Raw genomic sequence first — 18027 nt, forward strand, 5'->3', positions numbered from 1 at the left:
CAAAAAACATTTATACACAAAAGATGTTTGAGATAGTCTTATTAAAAAATGGTGGTAAGCACAGAAAGAAAAAAGGGGGAGAAAGAACATACAGACAAGCAAAATATTCAAAGAAAAAAACACGTTTACATAACAGACTATACAGCCATTATTAAAGGTATTTAGCAAGGTTTTGAAACATTTTAAATACTGTACAAGCATTGACTTCACCTGTTTAAAAATTCAAACATTCAGTTTCATACATATATAGTATTTTTTACTATATAGTATATAAAAATATATAGTCTTCCTGAAAGGAAAATTAGCAAATGATTCCCAGGCATCTTTCTCCCTGAGGAGAGGGAAACAGGAACTCTGAGCACTTGCAGGCGCTCAGCGACGGTGCGCTGATGCTCAGGGAGACACGCTCCGACTCGAGTCATTGCCTTTGAATCCTGACTCTGGTTCTGAGTCCTGGACTCCTAGCTGTGTAACCTTAACTGAGTGACCTATGCCTCTTTGTGCCTCAGTTTGCTCATCTGTGAAGTAGGAAGGTTTACATGTAAAGTACTTAAAATAGTGCTGAACACAAAGCACTCAGAAAGGGTCATTGGCATTTTAATTATCTACTGTTTCTAATAACAGTCCAGTGCAAATATAATGCATACCTTAAAGACTGCACTTAAAACCCTCATAGACTATCATGAGAGGTCAGCTAAAGTCTGTCAGAGTCCCAACTTCAAAAGATCTTAAGAGTGTATACCGGAGGTAGAAGGGCTTCCAGGAACCCCAGTACCACCAAAAAAAAAAAAAAAAAAAAAAGATCTTAAGAAGCTAGAAGTGTTCGCCATGCATTAGCTTTCTCTCTATGGAATTTAGGTGCCCTCTGGAGCACTTACCTTAATTAAGTCTAGCATTTCTCACTGTGTGGTCCTTTTACTATTCATTTTCATTATCTCTGTCTGTCTCTCTGTCTCTTCTCTCTCACTCTAATACAGAAAAAACAGGATAGCAATTGCATTCAATTACATCAAACTAAGGCAAATTTGGGGAAATCTATAACAATACATAGGCTTTTCATTAGTGGTAATAATACCATGTTATAGCCTGTGAGAAATACTTAACCATGAGTAGTCATGTAATACAGTGTTGTCCAGCTGTGACTATAGCTGAGGCAAGGTTTGACTGTGATGGATACACCAGCAATCAGCCACAGATTTCTTTTACCTGGATCCTATAACTCATTTGACTATGTACTTCTTCTCCAATCACAGAAACAAATTTTAAGATTAAAAAGAATGGGATAAATTATGGATATGAAATTGGTATTTCTCTGGTATTTTCCTCCAAGGCAGCCATGACAGCAAATATCTTACTACTAACAAAAATAGCTCTGATGCCAATAGTATCTGTGCACACAACTGCCTAAATTAAAAATCCAGCAGGTACTCAGGTGTGGTGGTGCACACCTATAAACCTACTTGAGAGGCTGAGACAGGAGTATTGTAGGTTCAAAAGAGCCTTAGCAACTTAGCAAGCCCATTTCAAAAATAAAAAAATAAAACGGGGCTGGGGGTGTACCTTGGAGGTACAATGTACTTAGTTTCAATCCCTAATACACAGAAAGTCTGCAAATATTATTCATTATAGTTCTTTAATTTCCTTAATCATAGAATATAGGACCTCTGGTGACAAGAATGGCATATAACAGACAAAGAAAATAACAACTGTAATAACTAATCTTTCACTACTTTATACAACTTTTTTTTTTTTTTAACCAGGATCTTAAGGTACTTTGCTAATAAGATTTCTGTTTTGGCCAGGCATGGTGGTGCCCAGTTGTAATCCCAGCACTTGGGAGGTTGAAACAGGAGGATCACAGGTTCATGGCCAGCCTCAACACCTTAGTGAGGCTGTCTGTAACTTAGTAAAATCCTTTTTCAAAACAAAAGAATAAAATAGGGCTGGGGATGTAGCTCGGAGGGAGAATGCCCTGGAATCTATCCCTGGTACCACAGAGGGAGAGAAAAAACGATTTCTGTTTTGTGCAGCATAAAAAAAATGAAATAAATAAAAATCCACTCAGTCTTTTCTGGTTATCACTAACCATAAGAGCTCTACTAAAAAATGTGGAGTAATCAGAGTAGGTTTGTGGACACTGCCCAACAGTGTTATACACTGAATATTTATTCCCTGTACTTCCATATTCATATGTTGAAACAATACCTTCCAATGGGAGGATATGAAGAAGTGAGACCTATGGGAGGGAATGTGGCTTCGATTAAGTCATGAGGGTGGAGCCCTCATGGATGGGATTAGTACCCTAGGGGAGCATGAGATAGTTCACTTCCCCACACTCTTCCCACCATGTGAGAAGATGAGAAGCTGGCAGTCTGCAACACAGAAGAGGGCTGTCACTAGAATCTGATCATGCTGGCTCCCTGACTTGGGACTTTTTGCCTCCAGAACAATGAGAAATACATTTCAGTGTATATAAGTCTATGGTACTTATTTTTTTTTTTTTTGCAGGTCTGGGGGTGTAACCCAGGGGCATTTGACCTACGAGCTATACCCCCTTCCCTATTTATTTATTCTTTATTTTGAAACTGGGTCTCACTGGGTTGCAGAGGGCCTCACTAAGTAGCTGAGGCTGTCCGCGAACTGCGATCCTCCAGGTCTCAGTCTCCCGAATGCTGGGGTTACAAGCGTGCACCACCACGCCCAGCTTAGTCTATGGTACTTTGTTATAGAAATCTGAACTAATAGGTGGCTGTGACAGTGACAGGTCTCCCACTTGTCACTGAGTGACAGAGACAGGTAAGCAGTGCCTAACCTAGAATTGAGTTCACTGTGTGTTCAGTGAGTGCTAGTGACCCTGAAAAGCCAAAATCTACCTAAGACAGAGGCTATTCCATACCTTAATCTCAAGCAGAGCTTATCAGAAAACCCCCCTTTGCCTGGAAATATAGAATATGACTACGTTCTTTATTATATACCGAGACTTAAATTTTGAGACTGTTGCTTATACAATCACAGTAACAAAAATAATAGAGTTTCATAAAACAAGATAATAATCTGGATGGGAAGATGCTGACCGAGGAAGCAGCACATATCAGTCCTGCTGACACCCAATTTCATTGTCTTAAAAACAGCCTTTTTGGGCCGGGCATGGTGGTGCACGCTTGTAATTCCCGCATTTGGGGAGGATTGTGCAGGTTTGAAGCCAGCCGCGCTGGCTTAGGAGACCCTGTTTCCAAATAAAAACAATATAAAAATAGGTCTGGGAGTGTAGCCCAGAGGTAGTAGGCTCCTGGGTTCCATCCCCAGTACCCCCCCCCCACACACAAAAACAGCGTTTTTACAAAAGCAAGAAAACACCATAACTTTAAGAAGAACAAGATAAGTAAGAGGCAGCAGGAAATAAAAGCTAGGAGACTGGTCAAAAAGCAGAAAAGAAATCCGCCTGCCTTGCTGCTTTGGGTGCCGCAGTGGCATCATTTTGCCTCACTGCACTGGACTCCAGAGACTCACAGGAAAACAAACAAAGACTCAAAACAGCAGCGGCAGATCACTGGAATTGTAAGGCATCAGTTCCTCCTGTGTAAACACCGGCTCCAACTTGCAGCAGTGGCGGCTGAGCTCACCATGTCCTCCAGAGATCCAGAGCAGCACATAACACCATAATAAGTGAACCCGCCATCCCTGAGGGAGAACGCCCAACGTGTCGTCCCCAGGGACTCACACACCCACTATAAACTCCCTGGGTCTAAGAGTTTGCAGTACAACATGGAATGGGTGGGGATGCAGTCTGCTTTTGGACATAGCAGAAGCTCAGACAGACTCAAGCTATGCATGAGTGGAAAGCATAGAGGGAAATCTATACTTAACATGAGAGTCAACTAGTAAGATCTCCAGGATCACCACAGGCCACCCAAATATGGTGAATGGGAAGAAGTCACACCAGCCCAGCCATAGCTGTATAGAACAGAGACTCTTATGTATACACTGGGTTTGGACCCAGAGACACCCACCACCAACGCAAGCAGGGAGAGACTCAGGCTCCACATCCATGAAAACATGGAGGGTGACCTACGATTAACACTAGATCCAGCCCCATTGATACTGGTAATCTACATAGACTGAGAAAGACTCAGAGAACCAGGCTTGCAGCAGAAAAGGTGCCGGTGGCATTCAGTATCTGCACAGAGAGAGAATGCAAAGGCCCACTCAGCTAAATATTCATATATTTGTAGGGTTGTATTATTTTGTTGTTCTTCTTGTTTTTTATTTCTTGTTTTTTTGTGTGTTTGTGTGTGAGTGTATATGCTTGTTTGCTCTCTTCCCAATCCTTCTCCCAAGCTTCTTCCCTTGTACATACCTACACTCTTCTCTCCATCCCTTTTTTCTTTCTTCTTTGTCTTATATTAAATCCACTTCGTATCACTATATTAAATACTTTACATTGGTTACTAGAATACTACTACATATTCACTATCTCTAATCTCCTCTATATACTACCTTACCAAACTCATACTCTCATACTATTCAATCCTATCTGTGGCTTTACCCTATTCTTGCATTTATAACTTCACTTCCCTTCTCACTCAACCTTCACTGTTGAATACAACAGAACTTGCCCTTGGATATACCAGCTGACACCTAGAGACTGAGGGAAATCTATCAAAAGCAACAGATACAAACCTCTGAAATCATGAGGAGGAATAACAAGGAAGCAATGAGCTCCCACAACCCCACAATAACAGAACTTTACAACATAGAATCGCAGAGATCGCCAGAAGGACAAATCAGGAATGTAACTATAGAAATTATACAGGACTTGCGAAAAGAATTTAGAGAGCCTGAAAGAAATAAAGCATTGAAGTGAAGGCATCAATTGAAACTATCAACAATTGGTTAGACCAAATGGAGAATAGAATCTCGCTCTTAGAAGACGATCACTCTCTGCCAAGTGTGGTGCTGCATGCTCGTAATCCCTGCGCTTGGGAGGTGGAGACGAAGGATTGCGCATGTTCGAAGCCAGCTTCACTGTCTTAAGAGACCCTGTTTCCAAATTTAAAAAAAATCTAAAATAGGCCTGGAAGTGCAGCCCGGAGGTAGAAGGGTTCCATCCCCAGTACCACCAAAAAAAAAAAAAAAAAAAAAAAAGATGATGACTCCAAAAATGAACGCATAGTATATAATTTAGATAAAACAATTTGACAACATTAATTAGATACTGAAGAGATATGGGCCCATCTTAAAAGAGCTAACCTAACGCCAGGCGTGGTGGCGCACGCTTGTAATCCCTGCACTTGAGAGGCGGAGACAGGAGGATTGTGCTGGTTCGGAGCCAGCCTCGCTGGCTTAAGAGAGTCTGTTTCCACATAAAAATGTTAAAAAAATAGGTCTGGGAGTGTAGCCCATGGAAGTGTATACCGGAGGTAGAAGGGCTTCCAGGAACCCCAGTACCACCAAAAAAAAAAAAAAAAAAAAGAAGTTAACCTAAGAATAATAGGTATAGAAGAGGGCACAGAAGGTGAAAACAAGGGATTGACAATCTTTTCAAAGAAGTAATATCAGAAAATTTTCCAAACACAGAACAAGAAATTGATACACAGGTACAGGAAACTTACAGAACCTCCTTTAGACAAGATCAGAGAAAAGGTTCACCATGCCACATAATAGTCAAACTGACCAATGCAGAAGCCAAGCCAAGAAGAGAATCTTTTTCTTTTCTTTCTTTTTTTTTTTTTTTTTTTTTGTGGGTCTGGGGATAGAATCCAAGGGGATTTGACCTCCGAGCTATACCCCCTGCCCTGTTTTTTATTCTTTATTTTAAAACAGGGTCTCACTAAGTTGCAGAGGGCCTTACTAAGTAGCTGAGGCTGTCCGCAAACCACAATCCTCTGGTCTCAGCTTCCCAAATGCTGGAATTACAAGCGTGAACCACCATGCCCAGCTTAGGAGAGAATCTTAAAGGAAACAAAAACAAAAGACCAAGTGATATTCAGAAGCAAACCAATGAGAATCACTCCAGACTTCCCAAACTAAATCATGAAAACCAGAAGAACCTGGAGTAACATAATCCAAACACTGAAAGAAAACAATATGCAGCCCAAAATTTCCTACCCAGCAAAACTACCTCTCAAATTTGATGGGGAAATAAAAATCTTCCAAGACAAACAGAAGCTGAAAGAATTTATGTCTTCCAAACTAGAACTAGATGAAATATAAAATGAGATTAACTGCAAGAAAAAAAAATAAGTAATACATGCCAGAACCAGAGAAACAAGAATTTCCATCAAACAAATAACTAAGCAAAGAAGAACAAACACTACCTCAAACAGAAGTAAAAAACTCAAAATTTTAAGAATTAAAAATCATCTATCAATAATCACACTGAACATAAATGGCCTCAACTCCCCAACGAAAAGACATAAGGTGGCAAAATGAATTAAAAATAGAATCCATCTATCTGCTGCCTACAAGAAACACACCTTACAAGTAAAGATAGTAAACTAAAGGTGAAGGGCTGGAACAAGGTAATCCATGTCTATGGAACTTGAAGACAAGCAGGAGGAGTAAGTATGATATCAGATAAATTAGACTTCAAGCCCAAACTTATCAGAAGAGACAAAGCATATCATTTTTACTGGTAAAAGGAACAATCCAACAAGAGGAAATAATTATAGTCAACATTTATGCCTCAAACATAGGTAGAGCCACTTTCATAAAACAAAATCTTTGTGGCATTAGGTCAATGTTAGAATAATCTTTTAGACAAATGGTCAGTAAAAATGCCTCAGACCTAAAGAACACTATAAACCAAATGGACCTATTAGACACATATAGACTATTCCACCTAACATAGCAGAGTTTTCTCAGCTGCTCATGGAACCTTCTCCAAAATAGATCACATCCTGGGACACAAAGTGAGCACTAGCAAATTCAAAAAATGTGACATACTTCCCTGTGTCTTTTCAGACCATAATAGAATGAAACTAGAAAATCAACTATAAGTAGACACAAGAAAGAACATAAACATGTGGAGACTGAACACCACACTCACTGCTGAGTGAAGAATGGGTCATAGAAGAAATGAGGGGTGAAATCAAGAAATTTCTAGAAACAAATGAAAATATAAATACAACATATCAAAATCTCTGGGACATTTTGAAGGCAGTATCAAGAAGAAAATTCATAGCACCAAGTGCCCACATAAGAACAGAAAAATCACCAAATAAATAACCTAATGACACACCTCAAAGCCCTTGAAAAATAGGAACAGTCTAACCCAAAGCCAGTAGAAGATAGAAAATTATAAAAATCAGAGCAGAAATCAACGAAGTAGAGAATTTAAAAAAATACAGAAGCCGGGCGTGGTGGCGCACACTTGTAATCCCCGCGCTTGGGAGGCAGAGACAGGAGGATCACGCAGGTTCAAAGCCAGCCACGCGCGCTGGCTTAGGAGACCCTGTTTCCAAATAAAAATGTAAAAATAGGTCTGGGAGTGTAGCCCAGAGGTAGAAGGGCTTCCAGGAACCCCAGTACCACCACACACACACACAAAAAAAAAAAAAAAAACAAAACAAAAAAAAAAAACCAGAAAATCAAGAAAACCAAAAGCTGTTTTTTTGAAAAAATTGGCAAGAGGAGAATAAACCCAAATTACAAAAGAAGATATTAACACCAACAGTGTAGAAATCTAAAGGATAATAAAAAACTGATGTGGAGAAGTGGGAACTCTAATGCATTGTTGGTGGAATTGCAAATTAGTGCAACTACTTTGGAAAACAGTATGGAGGATCCTCAGAAGAATGGGAACACACTTACCATATGATCCAGCAATACCACTTCTGGGTATCTACCCAAAAGAATAGAAACCAAACTTCCAAACTAATGCATGCATATCTATGCTTGTAGCTGCACAATTCACCACTATTAACTTTGGAACCAACCAAGATGTCCATCAACAGATAAATGGATTACAAAACTATGGGATATGTACACAAAGGAATTTTACTCAGCCATAAAGGACACAATTACACCATTTATAGGGAAATGGATGGAACTGGAGAACATTATGCTAAGCGTGATGTGTGCATGTATGCCTCTACCATCTTGTACCCCATTAAGATATATGACTACAATGCACCAATAAAAAAAAATTTTTTAAAGCTGGGCGTGGTGGTGCAGGCTTGTAATCCCAGCATTTGGGAGGCTGAGGTGGGAGGATCGTGGTTGGTGGTCAGCCTCAGCTACTTAGTGAAGCCCTTTACAACTTAGTGAGACTCTGTTTCAAAATAAAGAATAATGAAAAAAAATAGGGCTGGGGATGTAGCTTGGAGGTAGAATGCCTTTGGGTTTTATCTCTAGTACCGCAAAAAAATAAAAAAATAAAATAAATAAATTTTTAAAAAGGGGCTAGGGATGCAACCTGCTGGTGTAGAGTACCAATGGGTTCGTTCAAATACCAGTACAAAGGAGAAAAGAAAAAGAAAGAAATGTGGTGGGAGGGAAAATAAAGAAAGAGAGGGAAGGTGGGAGGGGAGGGGAGGAAAAGGAAAAGAAGAAGAATAAAAAAGCATGGGGTTAAAGCTGGGCATAGTGGCGCACACTTGTAATCCCAGTGCATGGGAGGCTGAGACAGAAGGATCGCACAGGGTCCAAGCCAGCTTCAGCTACTTAGCGAGGCTCTCAGCAACTCAGTGAGACCCTGTTTCCAAATAAAATATAAAATAGGTCTGGGAGTATAGCCGGGAGGTAGAAAGCTTCTGGGTTCCACCCCCCGTACCACAAAAAAAAAACAAAAACAAACAAACAAAAAAAAAACATGGGGTTCTTAAAGTGGACCTTGTCTAGCATCATCATGAAAGGACTAGACCAGTTTTGATTTGTGCTTTGTTTTTTGTAGGTTTTCTTGGGTATGTCACTGTTTTTTTAAAACATGACAATCCAGCTGTCCTTGCTTCAGTACTTCAGTATTCCTCATTATGACTATATGGTAAGTTTTACTGTCTATAATAATCTGGGCTCCCTCTGTGGTTTTATATTTTGGGTTTGTCCCACAATTTCTGGTTCATAATTCTCAGAGCCTAGTTATTTCCTAAATAACTAGTACAATAAGGTTTAAGTATTTGGCTTTCTGTCCTTGGCTCTCTGCAGCTTCAAGACAGTTTTAGGGCAGTACAGGTGAAAGACAGTACAGGTGAAAGACAGTACAGATTTTAGTCTCTCTTGCTGAACTTTTTCTATCTTTTCACCTGTTCTTTTTTCACCCCAAGGCAGGCCACAGAAATTATTGATCTTCCCCAAGGCAGGTCCACAGAATCCAAAACTTACTCTAGTATTCTCCTATCTTTCTATCTTGGAGCTGGCCATTAAAAAATTCTCTGGTCAGGCACAGGGGGTCAACACCTGTATTTCTAGCCCTCAAGAGGCTGAGGCACTAGGATAACTTGAGCTCAAGAGTTTGAGACCAACCCGAATAACAAAGACCTTGCCTTAAAAAAAAAATCTCGGCCGGGCGTGGTGGCGCATGCTTGTAATCCCCGCACTTGGGAGGCAGAGACAGGAGGATCACGCAGGTTTGAAGCCAGCCGCGCGCGCTGGCTTAGGAGACCCTGTTTCCAAATAAAAATGTAAAAATAGGTCTGGGAGTGTAGCCCGGAGGTAGAAGGGCTTCCAGGAACCCCAGTACCACCAAAAAAAAAAAAAAAAAAAAAAAAATCTCTGACTTGCCTATCTGATAGTAGCTTGGTAGTCCATTACTGCCCCAGACCTGAGAGGAGGAAATGCTGCATAGGCGGTTCAAGAAGAATCTGAAGAGAAAAGCCTTGCTATGTTTCCTTCTTAGTCTATTGGCATTAGACCAGAACCTTTTTATGCATTCATATTTCTACCCAGTAGCTCATGCTTCAACCATGCCTGTGTAATAAAGTATCCATAAAAAGCCAAAAAGACAGGTTTAAGGTGTTTCTGGATGGCTGAACACATGGAAGTTCCAGAAGGTGGCATGCGCAGAAAGGGCATGGTGGCTCTGTGCTCTTCTCCCACACCTTGTTCTATGCATCTCATTGTGGATGTCCTTTGTGACATCCTTTATAATAAACTAGTAAACCTAAATATGTTCTTCCCTGAGTTCTGTGAGCTGCTCAAGCAAATTAGTTGAACTTAAAGAGAGGGTATGGGAACCTTTACTTGGAGGCACAGGTAAAACAACATGGGCTTAGAATGGCATGCGACAGGGTTGGGGTAGGCTTGGTGTCTTAGCCATCGGACCTCTGGGATCTGACACCACCTTCAGGTAGATAGTGTCAGAAGTGAACTGGATTAGAGGACATAAAGATGGTATTTGCAGCAGAATTCATTGCTTGCTTAATGCCGGGGAGAAAACCCTTACACTTTTGGTGTCACAGAGTGGATCTGTTTTGTGTGTAGTAGGTGAAACTGATCTAGAGTTTGTTTTCCTTCTACATCTAGCTTTAAATTACTCTTCTGCATTTATGTATTACCTTTCTTTTCCAGAACTTGTGTGATATCAAAACATCCTTAAGGCAGTTGTCCTGTAAGAGTAGCATTGAGGTCAAAGAGAAGCAAATAACTGGGGGAGGGGAGGAATCTCTGTGCCTTTCTACCTATGTGGCCCTTATGGGTCAGTACTCACTGATTCTGAGAACCATTAGTGGGATTAAGTAATGTCTGGGAATACATAAATGCCAGTAACCAGTAAAAATAGTAGAGGAAAAAAAAAGAAGAAAGTGAAGAAAAAAGTATGCCATGGACCCATTTCTATCATGTGACTCCTTTGCTAACAAACAAACAGTGGCTTCTTATTATGTGTGCAGTGAAGCTTAACTGTTCTGTGCAATGTCGAAGTACTCTATGCTACAACCCCTAAGCCAATGTCAGTTTTCCAAATAAATCCTTCCCCGTCATGTCTCTGCCCAGTACTCATCATCCACCTACTCACTATTCCCTGCTTCAAGTAACAAATCAGGTTCATCCATCGCTTTGCAGAGCTCCTTTCATTCTCATGTCCACTTTTCCGTTTTCTAACATTCAAATCTTAGATCCCAAACCTAGTTCTGCCCCAGACCTGTTCTTCCATACATATCATCCAGGTTCATTTTTCTGAATGCCTTTAAATTCAGCCACTCAATTTAGACTTCCATTTATGGTGGCTATCATCCTAAACAAAAAAAATACATAGTATTCCTAGTGTGCTTGTAATTGTTGAGTCAATTCAACTGCTGATTCACAGAAATGTCTATTGAATAAGAAGATACACAGTGAAAATGATAGATAGGGAAAAAGAAGCAAAGACAAACTCAAAAAGGCAGAGACAAAGAGAAAGCAAAAATGACAGACAAAGCAGGCTTAGAGAACCAGGCAAGGTGGCACATGCCTATAATCCTAACAATTCAAGGAGCTGAGGCAGGAGGATTGTAAGTTCCAGGTCAGTCTCAGCAACTTAGTAAGATTCTGTCTCAAAATGAAGTAAGGACTCAAGATGTAGCTTAATGACGGAACATTTGCCTACCATGCACAAGGTTCTCAGTTCAATCTTCAGCACTGTGAGAAAAAACAGTAGCTAAGAGAAATGATTTCATAAAGATATGAACAGGAATTATAAGTCCCAACAACCGCTTCAGACTTTATGTCACAAATTGCCTCTGCTTGCACTTCCTTACCCAGTGCACCAAACACAGCACGGTGACAACTCACCGGGGTCTGAAGACATTCTGAATGCTTTCTTCTCAAGCTGCCTATTTAATTGTTGGTTTCTATCAAATGTTCTACACAATACTTTTTCAAAAACCTGATGTAAAAGCTAAGATGTCCTTTGAAAGACTAAAGACTAAAAGCCATGACTTGCTTATGATTTTATGATACATCCTGATAAGCAATTTGATCACTGAGAAACTATCATAGCATGGTCTTACACAAGCCTAAACAAACATCTTTTTCCTTTGATAGTACTAGGAACTGACCCTGTAAATACTCTACTACTGAGCTATATCCCTATCCCTTTTTATTCTTTATTCTGAGACAAATCTCTCTTAGTTGCCCAGGCTAGTCTTAAACTTCTGATCTTCCTGCCCTACTCTCCCAGGTACTGTGATCAAAAGTATTCTCTATCACATCAAACTTAGATGGACAATCAGTTAATGTGACCTCTTGATGCAATCAAGAGACACTATAAACATGAACTGCTTAAGGCTGTTGCCAGATTAGCATTGTGTAGTTTTATAGTAAACTCTTTATTCTATATAAGTAGGAGTATACTCTAAAATAGTGATAGTATATAGTAACATACTTGTTTATTGTATTCTGTAAGTAATTATATATGCCATGATTTTATATGACTGACAGGCTTCTTTATACCAGCATCATCACAGACACATTGTACTATATTATGATGACTATGATATCACGAGGTAATAGGAAATTCTTCAGCTCCATTATAATCTTAAGGGATTACCACTGCACATGCAGTCAGTCACTGACTGAAAGGTCATTTTGTGGCACATGATAGTATATGTATCCTCCTATGTATACATACACATATGTTATAAAGCAATCACTAAAATTTGAATGAAAGCCAGGCATGGTGGCACATACCTGTAATCCCAGTACTTAGGAGGCTGAGACAGAAGGATCACAGATTTGAACCCAGACTCAGCAACTTAGTGAGACTCTTAGCAACTTAGCAGGACCCTGTTTCCAAATGAAAAATAAAATAGGGCCAGGGTGTAGCTCAGAGGTAGAATACCCCTGGTTCAACTCGTAGTCACACATACACCAAAAACTAGAAGGGAAGAGAAATAATATAAACCAACATATGCACTTTATAAATCTGCCATAAATTTCCTAATTCTAAAAAAGTCCTGAAAATAAATTATTTGCTATTATTAGCTCTAAGAAATTCTTATCAAATACATATTTTGATTGCAAAATCTACTTGAGACAAGACTAGCCTCTATATTGGGCCTCTAGGGCCATGATAACTTCTCATCTGGTGTCATTTATTTTGGGTGTTCAGTAGCTTCTATACTGTTTCACTTAACTTTAGTTCACACTTTCTCCAAAGCCACAGCTTCCTGGACAGTTTGGAAAGTTTACATGACAGAAATGGTTACTGAATGTTGCATTCGATCATACAAATTGAGTATTCCCAATGTGGAAACCTGAAATACAAATGCTCCAAAATCTGAAACTTTCTGAGCATAATGTGCTTGGATCTTTGGATTAGGGAAGCTTAACTGGTAACATCGATGCAAATAAAAATCTGAAAACTCAGAAATCTGAAACACTTTTGATCCCAAGCATTTTGGGTAAGGGAGAATCTATCTGTACTAGCTTCTAAATTTTTAAAACTGTCAAAAGAAGAAATCTATCAATTTTCTATTATTTCTATTTTCAAAAGCAAAGAGCTATAGAAGGAAACCAAGTCAGGTTACTTTGATAGTATGGACTTCATAGGAGCTCTAATTGAATCTTTGCAATTATTTAGAATAAGAAGCCAACAAAACCCCAGAGTTAGTAGAAAACAAATCCCCCAGCATGCTTACAAACAAAATCCAGCTTCCTCCTCTGTAACTTTTGCCATAGCTTAAATGTTCCCCCTTTCTTTACGCTGCCAAATGCTTGCTTTACTCTGTACTTTCCCCAACAAACCAGTAAATTGCATACTTTCAAAACATAATATATGTGCACATAACTTTTGTCAGTCAGGTTTCCTGTTTTTATTCTTTGACACTTTGCTTAAGGGCTAATTCATGGCTCTCCCTGTTGGAGACAGCCATTCTTTCACCTCCCAGTCACACACCGGGGTCTTCCTCTAAGCCAAGAAGCTTTACCCTATCTATGTGCTAATGATGCCCAAATCCTCATCTCAAGGATCTGCATTTATTCTAATTTTATAGTTCATTCATGCACATTTTCTATCCTTGTTCTGTATTTCTTTTGCTTTTTTGCTTTCTTTGTAGTTCTTTTGGTAGTGACATCAAACTCACGGGTGATTAGGGCTGTCATAAGTAACTAAACAAAATACACATGTAAGACTTTTCTTAAAATACACATAAATTTTCATCTCTAAATATAATCACTTGGATATCACACAGACATGTCAAAAGTGACATTAAAAATGGAACTTCTCCCCTCAAACCTGCTTTATATTTCCTATTAGTAAATTTTACAAATTAGAGACCTCAGCTCATTATCAATATATGCCTCACTCACACCATCCATATATAATCAGATATTTGTTCTGTTGATTATATAATCAACATATAACTAGCTTCTATTTCTACTATCTCCATTCTGGCCATTACCATTCTTTACCTGCACTACCACAAAAGTCTCCTAATGGTCTCCATGCACATAGTCTGGCCATTGAAGTTATCTTTCTAAAACAGAAATAAACCATGTCTTAATCCATGGCATTCCTGGCCTTGATAACATCCACTGACACTATGGCACCACCATCCATCCATGGATCAGTTCCCACACTGCCAGTACTAAACACTTTCTATCATAAGTCAACCCTGAGAGACTTTTTTTTCTTTTTACGCAGTAGTGGAAATTGAACCCAGGGGCATTCTACCTTCAAGCTATACCCCCTGGCCTATTTTTTATTCTTTATTTTGAAACAGGGTCTCACTAAGTTGCAGAGGGCCTCACTAAGTAGCTGAGGCTGGCTGCAAAACTGCAATCCTCATGTCTCGGCCTCCCAAGTGCTGGCATTACAAGCGTGTGCCACCACAACTAGCAACCCTGAGTCTTGACTCATTTATTCCCAGTGTCTAAGATGTTGTCCCCACACTTACAGTCTTCAGTGTCTAGTAAAAGTGTTATATTCTCTCACCTACTTCCATAGCTCTTAGCCTATAACTCCTGTCACACATATCATAATCTATTGTAATCATTCTTGTATATTAACCCTTCTCAACTTATCTTGAGCTTTTACAAAATAGGTTAACTCATCTCCAACATTCTGCAACCTGCCTGGCACACAGTAGGCACTCAATATTTGTAAGGTAAATCAATGCATTTGAAGATTACCATAGTTTAATACAAAAGTAAACAAAGTTAAATATCTTCTCTAGAGAGATAATCAGCTTTTCATGAGGTGGTGAAAATAAGTTAAAACCTATATTATATTGTTTAGCAGTAAAAATTACAGTATTAAGTACTTTGTGATATAATGATACACAAAAACTTTTCAGGTTTATTAGTAAATTGTGGCTTATAATTCTCCCCAGCCTGGGTCACAAAAATTTGAATCTCCCCTGTCTTTTTCTTAGTATCTACTTTGTCTGATAATGATGTTAGTATCCCCTTTCAGAAGGGGTTCTGTCCCATACTGGGGGGAGGAAATGCTACACAGAAAAGCCAAGAAGAATCTAAACAGAGAGGCCTTGCTGGGTTTCCCATCCAGACTATTAGAAGTAGATATGTATGGAAGTCTCCATTAAACTCAAAAGAACTGAGCTGTCAGACTCAGACTGAGCTAAACATGTGGAGGTTCCTGGAAGGTGGCGCAGAGGATGTGGAAGTTTCCTTTCCCTCCAGCCTCACCCTCTGCATCTCTTCATCTGTTTCCTTTGTAGTACCCTTCATAATAAACCAGTAATTATAAGTATTTCCCTGAGTTCTGAGAGTCATTTGAGCAAATTCATTGAACTGGAGGAATGGTTTGTGGGAGCCCTGATTTATAAACAGAAGCCCAGGTAAAACAACCTGAGGCTTTTGAATGGCATCTGAAGTGGTGGAGGGAGGACTGCCATGGGGACTGAGCCCTCAAATTGTGGGCTCTAACAATGTCTCCAGGTAGGAAATGACAGAACTGAGTTAGAGGATACTGAGCTGGTTTCTGATGCAGAAATAGTTGCCCATTTCTTCACACTTTTGAATCACAAAAGTGACTGCTGCTGTTGAATATAAGGGAGAAACTGAGTCTGAGTAGGGTTTTCCCCATCTTTGATAGCATTCACTTATTCAGTGTCTGTAGTCTTTTTGTGCCAAGTACTCTACTAGATACTAGAAACCTGTGCTAGACGCTGGGAGTTCATTCACCCAAAAACATTTTCCTACAGACTTTCTCACTTCGTTCTTAAAACTGTCCCATGAGGTAGGCAGGACAGTTATTGTTATATCCAATTTAAAATGAGAAAACAGAGTAGACAGTTTATGTACCTTGCTCAGGGTCAAAGCCAGTAAGGTTTATATCTAGAACTAAAGAGTCATCCCTAAATAACCTCTGAAGAGGAATTAAGATGCACTTTTAATCTTGGTCTTACAAGTCAAATTGAAAAATAAAATGCTTGCAGCAGGCCAAGGCCAGAACTAACCTGTTATCCTTGCACACGGTCACTTTGTCTCCCCCAGGTATCAGCTTCTTCTGCTCAATTACTCCATAGCTTTCTCGACAGATCTACATTTAAGGGGGAAAAAAAAAGGAATGTTTTAATTTTGTTTACCACTTACCTTTCTGGAGCCCAAATTACCCAGAGAGATTTTAGAAACAAATATAGATAATGACTATTATTAAAGAAAATTTGGGGCGAAGAAAGAAAATCTGAGTCAGAAAACAACAGAACCTTAAAAAAAAACTTTCAAGTCACAAAGTTACCAATAAAGGCTATCAGAAAGAAAATGACATGAACTCTAGAAAAGAAATACTGTGCATTGTGTATGTGTCAGGTGTAAAGAGGATTAAAGCTCTGGTAATTTTCCTAAATGCACAGATTAACCACTCATTTATCCAACACAATACTGAACTTTTAAAACATAGTACTATGAGTAAAATTATTTAATTCAGAGAAATCTCTGATGCTGTTATTTGATCTGGGAAGGAACTAATGTTAAAAGATGACTTGTAAGCATGATGAAAGAGAAAACCAAAATCATAAATATGGAAAATCTTACTGTGAAATTGAGGCAGAAAGTCTCCTCGATATCTTCACCAGGGTAATCTAAAAGCTCTTGGAGACTCCTAATCATAAAATGACAAAAGAAAAAAGAAGCAAATCAGACACTGCAATAGTGTTTTTAAAAATCAGTTATATATCCAGCTCATTGGCAAGAAAAAACTGTAAAAGAAAATTCTAGAATGAATTGAGAGAATTCTAGAATGAACTTAAGATCAGACAGAAAAACATGTGCATATATCTTGAAGAGAATTATGGCAGAAGACTTGAATTATTTCCTTTTCCTACTGACAAATCTAAATGAATTCATGAAGATATTCAAAATGGATCTGACACACTGTGTTCTCTTAACCTTGGTATTGCTAGGAAGTATATATATGAGAATATGGCAGTGCAATGGCTCTACAGAATGCCTTCACCCACAGGTTTTAGTAAATTAATCTTTCCATCATTTAAAAAGAAGCAACAAAATAACCTCATTTATTTAGAAATCTTAATAGTGGGTTTGGGCCATAATACCAAAAGACACAATCCCAAAGACCATAATCCTAAAATCCTGAAAAAGCAAAATCTCTAGTGTCTAAGCTGGGTGTGGTGGCACAGGCCTATAATCCCAGCATTTAGAAGGCTGAGTCAGGAGGATCGCAGTGCAAAGCCAGCCTCAGCTACTTTAGAGAGGTTCTTTGCAACTCAGTGAGACCCTGTTTCAAAATGAAGAATAAAAAAATAGGGCTTAGAGTGTTGCTCAGAGGTAGAATGCCCCCAGGGAAGGAAATATATATATATATATATATATGTATTCTAAAATCCCTAAAGTATAAAGATCCTCAAAAATATAATGCTTAAAACAATGATTTTAAAAATCTTTAAGGGAGCTGGGTACAGTGGCACATGCCTGTATCCCAGTGCTTGGGAAGCTGAAAAAAGAGGATTGACAGTTTGAGGACAACTTCAGCAACATAGCAAAACTCTCAGCTCTCAGCAAACTAGCAAGACCTTGTTTGAAAACTAACCATATTAGGATAGATTTTTTTCTGAAAAATAAATATATAAATATATGATAGTTTCACCTAAAAAAAAAGAAAAAAATATTCTCTGGTAAGAAAGAAAGCAA

General features: G+C 39.0%; 1 protein-coding gene across 5 annotated transcripts in view; it reads right to left on the bottom strand.

Annotated features, from left to right (window-relative positions):
• HERC3 (HECT and RLD domain containing E3 ubiquitin protein ligase 3) overlaps positions 1–18027 on the bottom strand; it is a gene marked incomplete at both ends in the record, with an annotated part of 106097 nt that overhangs the window by 19337 nt on the left and 68733 nt on the right. For 4 of the 5 annotated variants that reach the window (XM_080697353.1, XM_080697352.1, XM_080697350.1 and 1 more), the window contains 2 exons: positions 16335–16417; positions 16912–16978. In XM_080697353.1, coding sequence (XP_080553479.1) covers positions 16335–16417; positions 16912–16978 — 150 coding nt within the window. Of the gene's footprint in view, positions 1–16330; positions 16418–16911; positions 16979–18027 lie in introns of all 5 variants that reach the window. The other variant, XM_080697351.1, reaches the window with a different exon arrangement.

The sequence above is a fragment of the Muscardinus avellanarius genome, assembly GCF_963383645.1.
Source record: "Muscardinus avellanarius genome assembly, chromosome: 6".
NCBI classification, from domain to species: Eukaryota; Metazoa; Chordata; class Mammalia; order Rodentia; family Gliridae; genus Muscardinus; species Muscardinus avellanarius.